The sequence below is a fragment of the Puntigrus tetrazona genome, chromosome 5, assembly GCF_018831695.1.
Source record: "Puntigrus tetrazona isolate hp1 chromosome 5, ASM1883169v1, whole genome shotgun sequence".
Classification (NCBI taxonomy): domain Eukaryota; kingdom Metazoa; phylum Chordata; class Actinopteri; order Cypriniformes; family Cyprinidae; genus Puntigrus; species Puntigrus tetrazona.
The window spans coordinates 22,162,464-22,178,461 of record NC_056703.1 but is presented as its reverse complement, the minus strand read 5'-3'; the positions used below and the strand labels follow the sequence as shown (position 1 = coordinate 22,178,461).

General features: G+C 35.4%; 1 protein-coding gene across 1 annotated transcript in view; it reads left to right on the top strand.

Annotated features, from left to right (window-relative positions):
• The window catches only part of LOC122345718 (rab effector Noc2-like), a 73,697-nt gene that overhangs the window by 33,074 nt on the left and 24,625 nt on the right, over positions 1-15,998 (top strand). Inside the window, exons 7-8 of the mRNA XM_043240133.1 lie at positions 4,704-4,802; positions 5,348-5,503. Coding sequence (XP_043096068.1) covers positions 4,704-4,802; positions 5,348-5,503 — 255 coding nt within the window. The remainder of the gene's footprint in view (positions 1-4,703; positions 4,803-5,347; positions 5,504-15,998) is intronic.

Genomic DNA, 15,998 nt, shown 5'->3' with positions numbered 1-15,998 from the left:
TAATGTATATGTTTTATTTTTACAAACCTACCTTATATTTAGGATCTGTATATTAAAATTTCATATTATAAGAAAAATAAACACTGGTATTTGGTATTTACACGGTATACCAGCCAGCAATTTTTTTAACATATATTTGCGCAGGCAACGTATTTCTGAACTTAGAAAGAATTTGTTTGGTTCTTCAGATACTATAAAAGAGCAAAAGAGTGTTGTTGCTTGCTGGTTATTATTGGGTAAAACTTTTAGGGAGATCAGCATTTATTATTTAGATTATAAAAAATTCTGTTATTTGTGAGATTAATATTTAGTCAAGTATGTTGTGGTTAATAAGTGTTGAAGGCTTTACATACTTCAGACAAATTACAAATTATAGAAGCACATTAGTCTACACTCTAGAATTAGCCAGAACATGTTGACTCTGGGAATTTAATTTAACCGTACAAAAATGGAGAAAGAAATTATTCCCCTAAATCAGTGCTGGAGACAATTCTTGTTCCCTGCTTTAGTATGTATCAGCACTGTGACATTAGTTATGCTTTTTCATTTGCTTGCATAATATACGTATTAAAACTATAGCCTATACACACTCAAAAAGTTGTTGCAACAGATGTTACTGGTACAATATCTTATAATGTTCAAATGTTTAGGGTCAGTAAAATTATTTTACTCTGCATGTATACGTTCATTTATACTTTTGGACTTTCTATTCATCAAAGCCCCCCCCCAAAAAAACAAACTATGTATCATAGTTTATGATACTGTGTATTAAAGTTTTGCAGCGCAGCTATTTTCGACATAGAATATTGATTGTTTTGCACAAAATCAGCATGTTAGAATAATTTCTGATGGATGATGTCAGTATGTATAGTGATATATCTATATATCTATATATTTTAGCTTATTGATATAGCTGACAACAAATATTAGTCTATATGGTGACTAGCTTTGATTTTTGTCTAGGAAATCAAATTCTCCCAAGGTTTGCATTGCTCAAAAACTGCTATTTTGTTATTTTGTTTATGGCACTATGCAATCATTTCTGTTCTCTCCGCCAAAGGTCACTTGCTGTTGTAAATCTCTGGAGTCTTTTCAGTGTCGTCAGGGCACTTTGATTTACAGTGCATATGGTCAAATGTAGGATTTAACTAATATGCAAGAAATCATCTTGCTGACATGTGACAGGAAACCCATAAAACAGAAATTTATACAGGTAGGACCCACAACTGTGTGTTAAGGTCAATAGATGTGGCTCATTTCATGTTAACTCGACCACTGGCTACATTTTTTTTATCTTGTCAGATTTTTTTTTTTTTTTGTCTTTGTAACCTTACTTTGGATGGAAACCAGAGATTTGTCACTGTAGCATTGAAAAGTAAATAAGTAAAAATAAGGCTGTCAAGGTAACACTTTCCAATAAGGTGTCATTTGTTAAGATTAATGTATTAACTAACATGAACAAAGAATGAACAGTACGTTTATTACAGTATTAATCCTTGTTAACAATAGTTAATAAAAATACAGTAGCTCGTTGCTGGTTCATGTTAGTTCACAGTGCATTGACTAATGTTAAAAAACACAACTTGTGCTTTTAAATTAGATTTGACTAATATTAAGAAGTTCTGTAGAAGTATTGTCCATACTTCATCAACCATGTGTGTTCCAATCTAGCTGTCAGTATTATAAAAATCCAATTCATTAAAATCAGTAGAATATGGGGCATATATCTCTAGACCTGAACGATATAAATTCTGAAAATAAAAATTCCAAAAGGAATTTAAAATCACATTGAGATATCTTTAAAACTTTTTGAGTTACTGACATGCGATCTCTGGCCCTTTTACATATTCTATTTCCAAACTAAAAGTACTATATCTTCTAAGAAATCTTTAAAACTATTTCAAACAATGGGTTACTTAAATTGCTCTTTCATTAAATCATTTCAATTATAGTCAATTATAATATAGTTTTTTTTAAATAAAAATATACCTCAGCTTCTCCTCTATACTGTCGGGAGCCATTTTACATTACCATAAGGTTACAATCAGAAACAGAGAAATTTGAATTCTGTTACTATTTTTAACTTTATTAACAATCAGAATATAAAATTGTACTTGTATGCAAATATGTTTTCAGACTAACTTCTAAATTATGCAATTTCTATTTGTTGTTGAAATATAATAACATCTCAGTGACTGTCATAACTTGTTTCATAAAAGATTTTTTTAAAAAACGTACATTAAATAATTTACACAACGCTAACAGGTAAAGTAAAATATAATGAAGTATGTAGCCTGTCTCATAATTAGGCAACATTAATTTCTGTAGCAGATAATGAGCTGAGGACACTGATGACTTCCCCGAGGTAAATGAAATGCTAAAGTATGTGACGTTTTGTTTACTAGCTGTGATTATGTGAGGGGTGAAATGTAGATTTATGTAGAATTCGTGTTAAAACCAGTAGTAAAGATGGGACGATTATGTCCACTCACGTCAGAATTGAGGCATTTATAAAGCGATCTGTCGCGCCTTGTCAAAGTGGGCAAAACCAGCATGTGTTTGTTTTTTTTTTTACAATTTTGGTCAGTACGCGTGCATACCGAATCAAAAGACCCGTACTAAAAATGTTCTGTACCAATACGTGTACCATTACACCCCTACAGCGATTAATTCCACATTAATTTCCACATCTCCACATGTCTGCTTCATGACTCAGGCCCAGTGGATTCCTGTCTCTGTTTGACAGAAAGTAAACAATCACTTCATATTTGCTGAGACCTTTGACTGTAAGTCTAGTGACATTTTAGCTGGCTGAAGTACTGTCAGCTGAAGTACTGTGGCCCCTAGCAGAGGTTAGTTTTTCTTCATTCTGGCGTCTGGTCTCTGCTGTCATTACTAGTAATCTGACTGAACGTTTCTGAATATCAGGAGGCAGGGGGAAATTACATTCGTCTGTAGGTGTCTTAGTGATATTAATAATGTGCCGTTTAATGTTTTAGTTTATGTGAAATATCAGAGAAGACACAACTCATTTTCAGCATTTTTAAAGATTTTAGTTTATAAAATAGGTTTGTGGGTTTTATATATATTTTTATTGCTATTGTCTTAAAGGAATAGATCACCCAGAAATCACGGCATATTCTACTCCTCCCAAAGCCATCCTAGGTGTATATGACTTTTTTCTTTCAGATCTTTTTTTTTTTTTTTTTTTTTTTTTATCCTGGCTCTTCCAAGCTTGGTAATGCGGGTGGATAATTTTCCTTTTTGGGTAAACAATTTCTTTAATAATTTCCAGGAAACACTAGTAGCTGTAAAGTATTGTTTCCAGTGTAATATCATTGATTCAGCGGTTTGTTTTTGTAGCTGGTTAGGCTGAAAAATAAGCTAGTGGACGCTCTAATAATAGTTTTGTGTAGCCAGATCTTTGACTGGACCTTAAAGTTTAATAAATATTGCCTATTTTGTTTTGGTTTAGTTTTTTTAGTTATGTTTTGACATGATATTTTGAGATGGGAATCAGCTTAGGCTTTACACATCATGTCATGTACACATCATCCGTGTGTTAAAAATACTTTTAAGGAAAAATAAATTTAGCCTCCAAAATTGTACACAAATTTAGAACTGAACTTTGCAGCTAAACTGCTAAAAATGAATAAGCACGCACAAAGAAAACAGGAGGGCTTTTTTAATGATTCGTAGATCAAGCTAAACCAACCCATCTGTCTTTGAGTGTGAAACAGTGATTTAGCATGACAACAGAATTTTGCCATATTTATGAAGCCAGATTGGAGAGACGGGTGGTATATAGAGAATAAGAGCGAGAGTCTATGACAGGAGACAGGTCTCCCTCTCGCTGACTTGCTCACACACACCACAGTAATGCACCTTCATCCTCCTTCCTCTGATTGAAACCATGGCAGATGGGGTGCAGCAAATTGGAAGGCAGAACGGTGCTGATCCGAAGCTTGCCTTTTCTCTCTCAGATAAAAATATTAATTTTCAGCATGGGCTCAAACCGCTGATCGGGGGAAAGCATGTGCTGCTGGGATGATGAAGGCTTTGGAAAGACAGCCAAAGGTCCATGTCCACTTGAAGCCTCTAAGAAGTTCCTCACGTTAGCCTTACCTGCCTCTGCTCGGAAAATTAAAGAAGAAACAGAGAAATGGAGGAGAGAATCATATTACACATTTTTTTTCATTGTCTCTCTGTCCCCATGCTTCTGATCTACTTTTTATTTTCCAATTTACCTTCTTGCTCTGCCCTGAGCCATTTTACAGACTTCTTCAGAATTAATGCATTCATGAATTTGATGCCAGTGTGCTTTAGTCTTTCAGACGGACGATGTTCTGCTGGTGTTGCAGGATTGCGTTTTATTGAGCTTGAGGGTGGTCAGTCTCTTGTCTGTGTGAAAGAGTTTCGCTTAGTGCAGTGGTGCCAAATACTTTTTGATAAAATTATTCTACATGCGGTTTCATGGCCATGTGAATTTCAGCTTCACAGCAACAGCTTACGGCTGCTTGATTTTAATATTCTTACAGACCTCTTTGTATGCCTTTGAATACAACACTGTGCTTTTTATTTTGAATCGCTCTCAGTTGTTTTTTTTCTCTTGTACTTTTTCACTCTCCCATGTATCCCTTGTCTTAATCACTTTCTGACCTTTTGTCTTTCTGTCTCTCTCTCTCTCTCTCTCTCTCTCTAAGTCAACTTAAGTGAAAGCGATGGCAGTGATGCTGAGCTCAGTGAATGCAGCGGTGACAGGAAGACCTTCATGTCTGAGACCGATCAAAGAAGAGATTCTGGTAATACACACTGCCAAATATACACAAACATTCCCCACCCACCCACACAAACTCTTACCAACTAATACAACTCCATCTGTCAGATCTACCACGTTTACAAAAAACACAAGTCAAATTCTCCCCAAAAATCAAAAATAAATTTAAGCCTTGTTCAGACTGTCAGCTCAAATCCGATTTTATGCATATCCAGATAAAATCTGATTTAAATAACTGACTGTCCACACATCATATTGCAACTGTTCATGTCTGATTTGTTTATAAGTGCTCTTTCTTTCTTTTTATGTGTGTCGGTTTCTATGACAAAACTGATTTTCAGAAATGCGATTTGAATACCAATGGATTTCAAACCACATACAAATTTAGTTTAAAATGTGATTTCATGTTGTTCAATTGCCATTCGGACTGCCTATGATCAGCTTTTAGTCGGATTTGCAGAAAAATCTGATTTGGTCTGAACAATGCTTTGACTTTTACTTTGTTAATATTTAGTTTTTTAGCTTGTTTGGGTTTTGTTTTTTTAATTGAGGATGTCTTTGTGCACTCAGAATCAAGTGGAGGCCAAGTGCAGTCCAGCATCACCAGTCTAACTCAAACCAGCTTTCACATGGAAAGTCCCTTCAGCATCGCCAGCGAGCAAAGCAGCATCAGCTTCAGTCCGTGTCTGGAGGATGAGGTTATAGACCATAGTCAACCTTTACTGAGTGAGTGCCCACATACACGACCACATTCACTTAGCTATCTAAATGGGAACATTCCTTTGACTTCGGTTTATATATATATATATATATGTGTGTGTGTGTGTGTGTGTGTATGTGTGTGTGTGTGTGTGTGTGTGTGTGTGTGTATATATATATATATATATATATGATGACACACACACACAATACAATTTGTTATAAATATCTATCCAGAACTCAAAATAAATTTGCTGGCTTTTTACAAGTAAATTTTTTAACCCATTTTTTACAATTGGAGAAGCCCACAGAAGAGGCCTTTGACACATTTGGCTCACACAAGGGCACAGATTTGTCCCAAGAAATATGGTTATGTACACACACACACACACACACACACACACACAAAAACTCACAAGCCAAGTAACACTTGACAGCTGTACACTAAATAGGGTGGTGTGTCCTCTGTCCTTTTTTGAAATACTTGTACTAAAGGATGGATTTGCCCTTGTCAGTGTTTGCTATTTAAAGTTACTTTTGCTCATACTTTAAACCCAAATCTTATTATCTGCATTGAATAGGAAACTGAACCTTGGTGTTTGTTGTTTTGGTTTGTGCTACTTAGCAGTTACCCAGAACAGCTTAGCAATGTGCTAAAAACACTTTAGCAACCATATAGCAACTTTCACAGCACACTGATATTTAGTACCAGATGACTTCAGAAAATTCAACAATCTTCTCATATATGTTTTTCCACAATCCTAAATCCATTTTCCAGTACAGGGTATACTTTTTCAAGGTATATATTTTTATTGATAAATGAAAGCATTGTCAAATTAGACAATCAATATAATAAATGACAGTGTAAGTAATATCAGGTTGATCAAAGCACTAATAAAAATAAAGGTTACAAAAGTTGGCTTTCAGTGTTGCGATAGAAGAAACATGTTGGGTTCTCAAAAGAACATTTCAGTTTCTAAATAAATCTTCTCAGAGCATCTAATACTCAAGAACCTTTTGGATGTTAAAGGTTCTTGTAACCATAGATGTCAATGGCAAACCTTTACTTTTAAGATTATGGCAGAGTGCACATATACAAAATAGTGTACTTTTGAGACGGCAGCTTTAAAATGGTCTGTCTTAGATGTACAGGTTCATTTGACCTTAACTAAAACCCATGTCTTTTTAAAGGTGCTGTATATAAGTTTGTGACTCTTCTAAAGCCCAAAAAAATGTTTTAGGAATATTTTTGTAGATATTTAGGAAACATGTTATGTTTACATAGCTGTAAGCCTGTCACGATAACAACTTTTTGTTGTACTATATATTGCCCCATATTGTCATTTTAATTTTATGCCACTGAATGTATAATCATAATATAACAGCATGGTAATGCAAGAAGGCCATTCAACTGACAACAAACATGAAACTTGAATAAATATACATTTTCTTACAAAACACATGCACAAGATCCTTTAAGAAGACTTTTCCATCTATAACTTTTTCCTTATTTTACTCTGAAAAATAAAGGTGCACACTATTGCTGAAAAACACAATCCCTCAAAATTATTGAGGTCATGTACACATGTTGTGCAATAAGTCGATATATTTATTATTGCCACAGGCCTACATAACTTTACTCTGAAAAATAATGCTATGGACAGCAGGGTTGGCATGATACACAGATGTCACGGTTTACTGAGCTTCGTTATTGTGGTCACTTTTCAATGCGATTTTGGTACAACAACGAAAAAAACCCCAAATAAACTATGCTCTGTTTCTGTTCAAAATAAATGAAAAGAATGTAGTGCTAATGAATAAAAAAAATTCCACCTAGATCTGAAAATGTTAAATATTATATTCACAACTGAAGTGCAAAGCTTATAATTCTCATAATAAATGATAGTTCAGCATTCAGATATGTTATATTGCAAGTATGAATATATCATGATTTGTGCCGAATGAGAGAGGTAGGATACACGATCACATAGCTCCATTTCAGTTGAGTGCGCACGTCCATTTTTATACTCCTTTGTCAGTCTATGTGAGAGACACGCTTTTTTGGGCAGATTGAGGGGTGGAATTGCAGCCGTTTCAACCGCTAGCTGGCAATATTACATACTGCACCTTTTAGTTTGAACTGTATCCTGTGTGTTTGTATAGCATCTTTTTTGGGGGCGGGGCGGGGGGGTTTGGCCGAGAGCAAATTGCTTTTGCATGTGTCATTATTAGCTGCTTCATTGTCCACCTCTGTATCTATCTTCTCTTCCTTAAGAAGATTAAATTCCCACTTAAAAAAAAAAAATGCACAAAAAAAACCAAATAGCCCTCATTATTCCAATAATATTGTGCGTCTTGCTCGAGCGCTCTCCAATTTGTACCACTCTCCCCTACTTCGCCTCTTCAGAGACATTTGCAAGCTTAGCATGAGGCGTAATATCTTCCTGCCCTCTGTGTTAATGATAAAACTTTCAAATGTCGATGCACAACATAAAGGAAACCAAATTAAAGCCTTTTACTGTCATAGTTATGGGCTGAGCACTGAAGTTGTGTGTCTCTGCTGCTTTGGTTGCCATTCGTTTTATTTTTCTTCTTTCTGGGATTCTATGACAGCCCTCGGAACTGTTTGCAGAAGAGTTGTCAAATTTGGCACACTGATTGTGGTGGGCCTGAATAGTCCCCTGACTCATTTGTGGGTCTCCCAATCAGAGCCTTTAGCAAGGCTACACATTTTCTTCTGCTTTAGACTTTTAAACCATTTGGCCTAATAACAAACGTCTTTCTTTGCTTGCTCGCTTTCTTCATCTTGAGTTAACTGAATCACGTGTTCTCATTCAACAATCTTCAAGCTCACGAGTCTAGCGTCACAAAAAAAAAAGCAAAAATGTACTTCATGGTTCTCCAAGCCTATATTGCTTAATTTATTCTGAGAAATGTTATTTGTCCAAGCAGTGGAAGTCAATGCTCACCAGAAATGTTTAGTTAGCAAACATTTTTCATCCTTGTTGTGTCGTGCAGAAGAAAGTCATACAGGTTTAGAACCACTTCAGATTGGCTGAATGTTTATTTTTGAATTATATTCATGTTCTTTTGCAGTAAATCGTTTTGGAACAATATACATTTTTCTAACCGATTAAGAAATATGGTTGCGGCACACGCATAAGGAGAATCTTTGGAGATTATCTTCCCTCAGACCTTGAACATGCACAGATTACAAGAAGTGAACATCGTGGTGCATCACACACTACAAGATATTGTACATATTTCAGTGATGTTTACATTAGCTAGCATGCTAGCAGTTTTCTGTACTCACCCGGTATGTTGAACACTCCAACACTTCTTTCACCTTATGGCTGTGATATGTTTTCAGCACATCATTCAGACAGTTGTATTGCTACAAAACCATTATCCAATGGAGCCATAATTTACAGCAGCTGTTTTGCGGTCGCACATTGGATGTTGTGAAAGTACTGGCGTAATCATGTAGCTACCATCATCCCGAATTAAATCCTTAATATCAAACATGTTTGATATGATCGGGGCTGCCTCGATTTGTGAGCGACCAGATTGCAAAGTTCTTTTTTTTTTTTTTTTTTTTTTTTAACCACAATAATAGTTAGTTAGAACCTTAACTTTTTTTTATTTTGCCAAAAGTTATTAAACAAACAGAAAACTGTCAACGAAATTAAAGTTAATTTACTTTTAAGTGAAAATATATTTTGTGTATAGGCCTATATATTTATTTCTATTTCTATAGGATATAGTTTTATTCTGTTTTCAGAAACGGTTCTGTTTTATACCATTTTATTTAAATTGTCCTTAAAATAGGCTAGAGAAAATTTAAGAAACCATAAAGACTTACAGATGCTTTGTTAGTTTTTTTTTTTTTTTTCTTTTTCATCTGCAGCGATTAAAAAACAAACAAAAAAAAAACAATTACAGTTGAGCTACAGATACTGATCCTGCCTTTCCCTGTGGTCCTGCGCAATATACCAAGGTTTAAGGCCACAAATTCATCCCAACATTTCATAAATTCTTCCCTTTCCCTTCCTCTTCCTTTAGTGGCCACAATTTTGTGTAACTTTTTTTCAGAAACATTAAACATTGTCGTGTAAGTAAACATAAATAGCTCTGTCTTTGTCACATAGATGAATAGCATTTGCAGGAAGAATTATACTGTCGATTGGTGACAAATGAACTCCTGTAATAAATGTTTCCAATATTGTTGCTGCTTTCTTCAAACAGCCTGCAGTATTTTAAAGATCTAACAGCTTTCATTACACCGTATAAAAAATCTGAAATGTCAAATGATTTACACTGGCTCATAATTGGATGGCCGATTCCTCTGTTCTCCTCTGACATGTAAAAGCTCTCTGTAAACAAGCACCAGCAACACATTGTAATAGAGGGAGAGAGATGACAGAAATGACCTGTGTCCCTTTCTCTCTCCCTTTTCTCCAGCTTTCTGCTACTAATGTGCCATGTGTCCAGTCTGTTTCACTCTAGGCTAATTTGTTTTGTTTAGCTTTGCTTATCTTCATAAACAGTGCTATTGTGTCTTCAAAACGGTTGTAAATTTAACTGTGATATTTGAAAGTTTACTGACAATATAGTTTCTTTTTGTCTCGCGAATTGGCAAATTAGATCTCTCTCAGAATAGCTGTGATGTACGGTGTCTGCTGATGTACATTTCAAAACATAATAAATGCATATTTTATGCCTACCTGCAAAGCTACATGAAAAACTATGCCCAAGCGCACCAGGGGCAAAAGCTGCTTTAAACATAAAGGATGGTCATGATTTTAATTTAGTTAATAAATTGAATTGATAAAAAAAAAGTACTGTAGCTTTGCAGGAAGGTTTCTTGAAGCATCGTGGATATGTAGCCCCTTGGGTTTGTTCTGTTTCTTCATGTTATCCCACACACACTGAATGATGGCAATATAAATGTTTGGAAATGTTAACTGATATTTCCTACTGACACGCTACTACACCAGAGATAGAAATAACTGACTTAAAACCATTTTTAGCTGCTGAAAATATTAGTGTTCTAATAATTTTGGCCACCACTGTATGTACATAATGCACTTTATTTAAAACAATAATACTAAACAGTAAGGGTAAAGTGGTTCATTTTCATTAGAAACTGAATGAAAGAAGGCTCAAATGAAATAACGGTGCTAGACATATGCCGGTATCAATATTTCATGTTGCAATTATCTGCTAAAGCTTCTATCACGGTATACAGTATTTTCACAATATTGAAATGTGTGTTAAAAAAGTGTTGGCCTAATACAATACATTTCTTCTTCAGTGTATATATAAACATTCAAACGAAATGCACAAAAAGGTATTAACTAAAAACAATTACACAAAGTGCAAAAGAATTACAAGACCTAATGGTATCACTTTATGGTAAGATATCATTAGTAAACCTTAGTTAATGCATTACCATTATGAATGAATAAAAGATACATTTACATTGAAGTTATTAATCTTTGATAAAAAAGTTTAAGTTAGCTAGAGTTTGACACTTAAGATTAATGAATGTTTGGAAAAAAATGTCATTGGGAGTTTATTTTAACTCATTTATTAACTAATGTAAAGTGTGACAGAATAATAAAGAATTTTAAAATAAATAGCCTATTGGGACTAAATTTAAAAGTATTTGGTACTATAAATGAAAGCCACTGCAAATACAGAAATCTGAATGGATATTTAAATAATTTAAATGAGAAAGTAGCTGTTTTTTTTATGCGTGTGCTTGTTTACATCAAAGTGCACACATGCCTTCGACACAGCTTACAGCAGAGTTAATGGGAAAGACTTTAAAATACATTCAAAATTGTAAATCATTTTTAATAAATAATTATTTTCTTTATATTAAAATGCCCACTATAACGATACTATACATGTTCATTATCTCAGTAGCGAATACTGGCTCATGTCTAGACAGTGCACCCCATTCCCATCCCATTGCTCTCTCACAAGTATCTAAACAGGTTGCAACTAATAATAAATGTACTTCTCCATCCCAAACACTGATTGTGTGAATGTAGCTTTTCAAAAAACACATATAGCCGTGGCATTGAGTTCATAATTGATCGAGTTGATTTTAGTTTTGAGTCTACCTCAATAACTCCGCATCTGCTCTGACACGCAAAGCCATTTTTTACCGCCCACCCGTCACGTCACTTCATTGAATCTACCTTGACATTTCTGCATTTGATTCTTTTCATTTTCCTTCCCACTTAGCTGCTTGCGTTCATCATCCTTGGCTCAATTGAGAGTCATCACTCTATTATTTCTGTGTAGATGCACAAAAGACCAAACTATACACATCGGCAATGGCTATAAAAATGATGATTGATGATAAGTGGAATTCACTGTGAATGGGAAACATTCACTTGTGCATGACTGAACATTTCACTGAGTTTTTTGAAAATTATAATGTTTTGCTAAATGTTGTCAAACCTTGATTGATTTTCTCTTCAGTTTCTAACTCACTCAACTCTCATGCGTTCTTCATCTGGCTGTTAGTTCTGTTTGAGCTCAGCTTGCCAGTAAGAAGTGGACCCTGTTTGTTTTCCAGTTTGTTTTTTGTGTCCATAGGTTCAGATTGGAGCTTATGGCTGGATTTGAGTAAGATTTATTGTACATACTGCGAGCTATATATTCATCTGTTTAAGTGATATGATATCCATAAATACTGAGCTAAACCTAAATGCAGTAATCTGACATGAAAGAGTTTGTTCACTGAAAATCAATTATTTATTTTGTGTAAGAAATAGTTGTTTTGATTACATTCTAATTTATCTATTAAATTCAAAACTATTTAATAATATATGATTCTATAGCTTTATATATATATTGTTATGTATATAATTGTTTACAAGCATCTTAACGTAGTTGAAACACTGATACTGTCCATTTCAGTCAGTTGTTCTGTTTCTTTCAACGCAACTTTTGACTTTCATTCATGTGTATTTCATGCTACTTATATTAAAGAAGAAGTGATTGGTTCTCATGCTACTTGAGCTAAAGTTTGAAAATTTGAAAGCTCAGACTTTTTCATATCAAAATTAACAAAGCACAAAGCTTTTCATGATTACTGGGATGGTTGACATGCCATGAATAATACTCAGTGAAGTTTTGCTCATGAAAATAGCTTAGAAGCATGAAATCAATATTGTCAATATTGTCAGCCCTAGTGTCCACACAGCTGACATCACTAGTTGGCACTATATCAATCGGTAGGCTGGTGGTGGTGTTTTTTTTCTTCCCATCTCACTTTGCAATTCACAATGCATTCCAATGCACTTGACTTTTATTGTGTTTTAGTACATTGTGTTGATGTAGAGAGTGAGCACAGATGCGTGGGGCACTTAGCTAAGGTTGAGCAAGTCTGCTAGCCATTCTGTGGATGGCTCTTCTCTGCTCTCCTGTAATACCGAATTCCACCAAAGCTCTACACAGGGATTGACTTGCAAAGCTTCTGCATCCCACCTCCACTGCCAAGCACCTCCCTCTCCAGCCTTGTCTGTGGTGGTCGCTAACTAGGTCATCCGCTAGCAGGGCTTCTCGGTGCACTATCAGCATGGCTGTGATTCGGCCTCGGGCCATGCTGATATTTAGACCAACAGCATGACTATGAGGATATAGTTTGTATATATATTCAATAAGCAAGAGGTTAACATTAAAATAACTTATGTTTCCAACAAACATTGGCCTGTTAGTTTATATATTTCTTCTCCAGCATTGAAAGTGGTTCCAAAAGAAGCCAAAGCATTAAACTTTAGGCTACAAGCATCAAACTGACAGTGTTTCTGGAACAGAGAATGTGAGTGAAGTGTTCTCTAATCACTCCCTCCAGCTGGAACTAACTCTTGTGGAAGGTTTCTTCTTCACTATTTCTGATATCGACATACTTCTTAGTTGATCTTGGCATCATTTTGATTTGAGATTGCACTTGTTGCTACCACCGATACCTGCCTTCTTCCAGAGGATTTAGCCAGCAGCAGCAAGTGTTGCCTTATGGACGTTTGCAAGATTATCTTCTTTCAGTGCAAAGTGCATCATAGGCCTCAGATAATTGATAATTAATTCAAGATTTTTGTAGTGGCATGAAAAAGGTTTTTTAAAAGGCTGGTAAATTTTCACAGCACAGCACAAGGGTTAAAAATGTAACTTTTATCTGATACAAACATCGATGTGACGTTTAGACAAGAAAGTGACGTTTTCTTGCTAATCTATATCAGCTATGTTTTGTAATAATTCAGAACACTGTCTCATAATTATTCATGACACACGTGACCTTTTCCCGAAGGCACATGGTTCAAATGATGAGTTGATTCAAAGAAACATGGGGCATGAGTGTTTGTCTACATGCTGCGAAAATATTAATACATTCGTGCCTTCCCTGCCGATGATCAATGACCAAAACCTTCAATATGTGTCTACACATCTGATTGTCTTGATAAACAGAAAGCTAAATCTAAATCTAAATATCTTAAAAACAGTGTGATAAATACTACAATTTGCAAACAGCTTGGCATAATTGTGGATTCAATGAGATTAAAGACTGAATTTGAAGTTTATTGTGTTCTTGTATTTTTATAAAATTTATTAAAAGTGTAATATAATGTAATAAACACGTTTGTAAACAGCCCAGCGTGTATTTGTGCATTAAATTACAAATGTAAAAAAAAAAAGTTTTTAAAAAGATTTATTGCATTAATATGAAAAATATGAAATAATAGATAGTAAAAATCTAATACAATTCAATGTAATATATTTCCAAATGGCTCATCATGTGATTTGTACAATAAAGATACAAATGTTCATTTAAAGTATACAGTATTTATTCATATTTAATAGAATATACAATGATTTAATAATGTATAATACATGGCGATGTAATGTAAGAAAGGTGGTATTTTTGTGTTTTGTTTTGTGCACTGCATTATGCTAGAACCTATATTTAGATTTAATAATCCTAAAAATAAATAAATAAAAACAAGAGGGTTAATAAAACCTCTTGACAAGCATGCAAACATTACAAGCCTCGATTAATATTCACAAGTCGTGCTAAGGTTTATATTCGTTCTCAGCCTATACCCATCTTCCCCCTCCTCTCTGGACTCTGAATCGTTCCACACCTACTTGTTTCGCATTTTTCAAAACTGTGATAAGAACTGACCTATGCTGAAATGAGGGTCTTCATGACACTCTAAGCAAGATGAATGATCCTCCTGTGAAACCAGACTGCTAAGACTGCCCCCTGTGTGAGGCTCATCCACATGATTCATGCATAAAAAATCAGATCAATTAAATCATTCCCTGCTTTCAAAGCCGTGACAGGCCAGCACCGCCGCTCTGCCTCATCAGGACCCCACTAACAATCCCGCAGCAACGCCCACAATCCAGTCGGAGTACAAGAACACAGCGGCGATATAACTAGACAGGCAGCTAATATAACAGTAACGCATCTGATCAGTTGGAAACTACTGTCATTTTGTTAAGGGAAAAGGCAAAGGGGGAAGTTTCATTCTGCGCTCATAATTAATGACTCTAGTCTCCCCTGATTAGCTGCAGACAGGCCGTGCATGCTGGATGAGGAGGTGACTGAGGTGGATCCGGTGTCTTCTTCCCCCTCAGCGGGGGAGAGGAAGTTTAGCTCTAACCTGCCATAAGCACCATGGCTGTGATGGCTGCAAACAGGCTGAACCTAAACACTCATTAAATCAGATGAGGAGGAGAGAGAGGGACTCAGGCTGAGCTCTGACGGAGTTGTCACCTGAAAAACCTTCAGATACGCCCCATCAAGCACTGTTTTCGATTTAATTGTTGGACTCTGTGGGGCATAAGCGTGTCTGTTGTATCGCAATTAAAATATTTGGTATAAATGAACTTGTACAGTAACTGAATATGCATGATCGTGTAACAAATCCATTAACATGCCTTCTGACTTAAAAGTGGTCATTTTGATTTATCCTTCCATATTGTAGTTTTTTGTGAGTATTTCTCACCCTGAGTATTCAATAGTACGTTTCTGCTGTTCATCCTTTTGTGAGAGGAGCAGCAATCTTTGCAGGTTTGCTGTTGTGCCTCATTCTTCAACCGCAGCCTCTTTACAGAGGAAGGATTACATTATGATGGATTCATAAAACAATCCACAGTGTGCTGCTAAGATTGGACTGAAGTGATCAAGGACCTTCACAGGTGGAACGTGAGCTAACTGACAGGATAAGAGCTCGTTCGCACAGAATGTAGGATTGTCTTCTACTGCCAAGCTTTTCAGCATTTTGGTACTTAAACCAGCAAGACAGATCTGTGTGTCTGTCTTCTCCTTCCTGTCTGTCTGCTTTTCATTCCTCTCATTCGCCTCCTCCTCTTGGTCTTTCTCATCTTCATTCTTCTTATTTTTTTTCTCCTCATTCTTCTCCTTTTTTTTTCCCTTTTCATCGTTATCTCCTCCTCCTTTTTCATTCTTTCTCCTAGTTCTTCCCCTCTTTCTTATTCT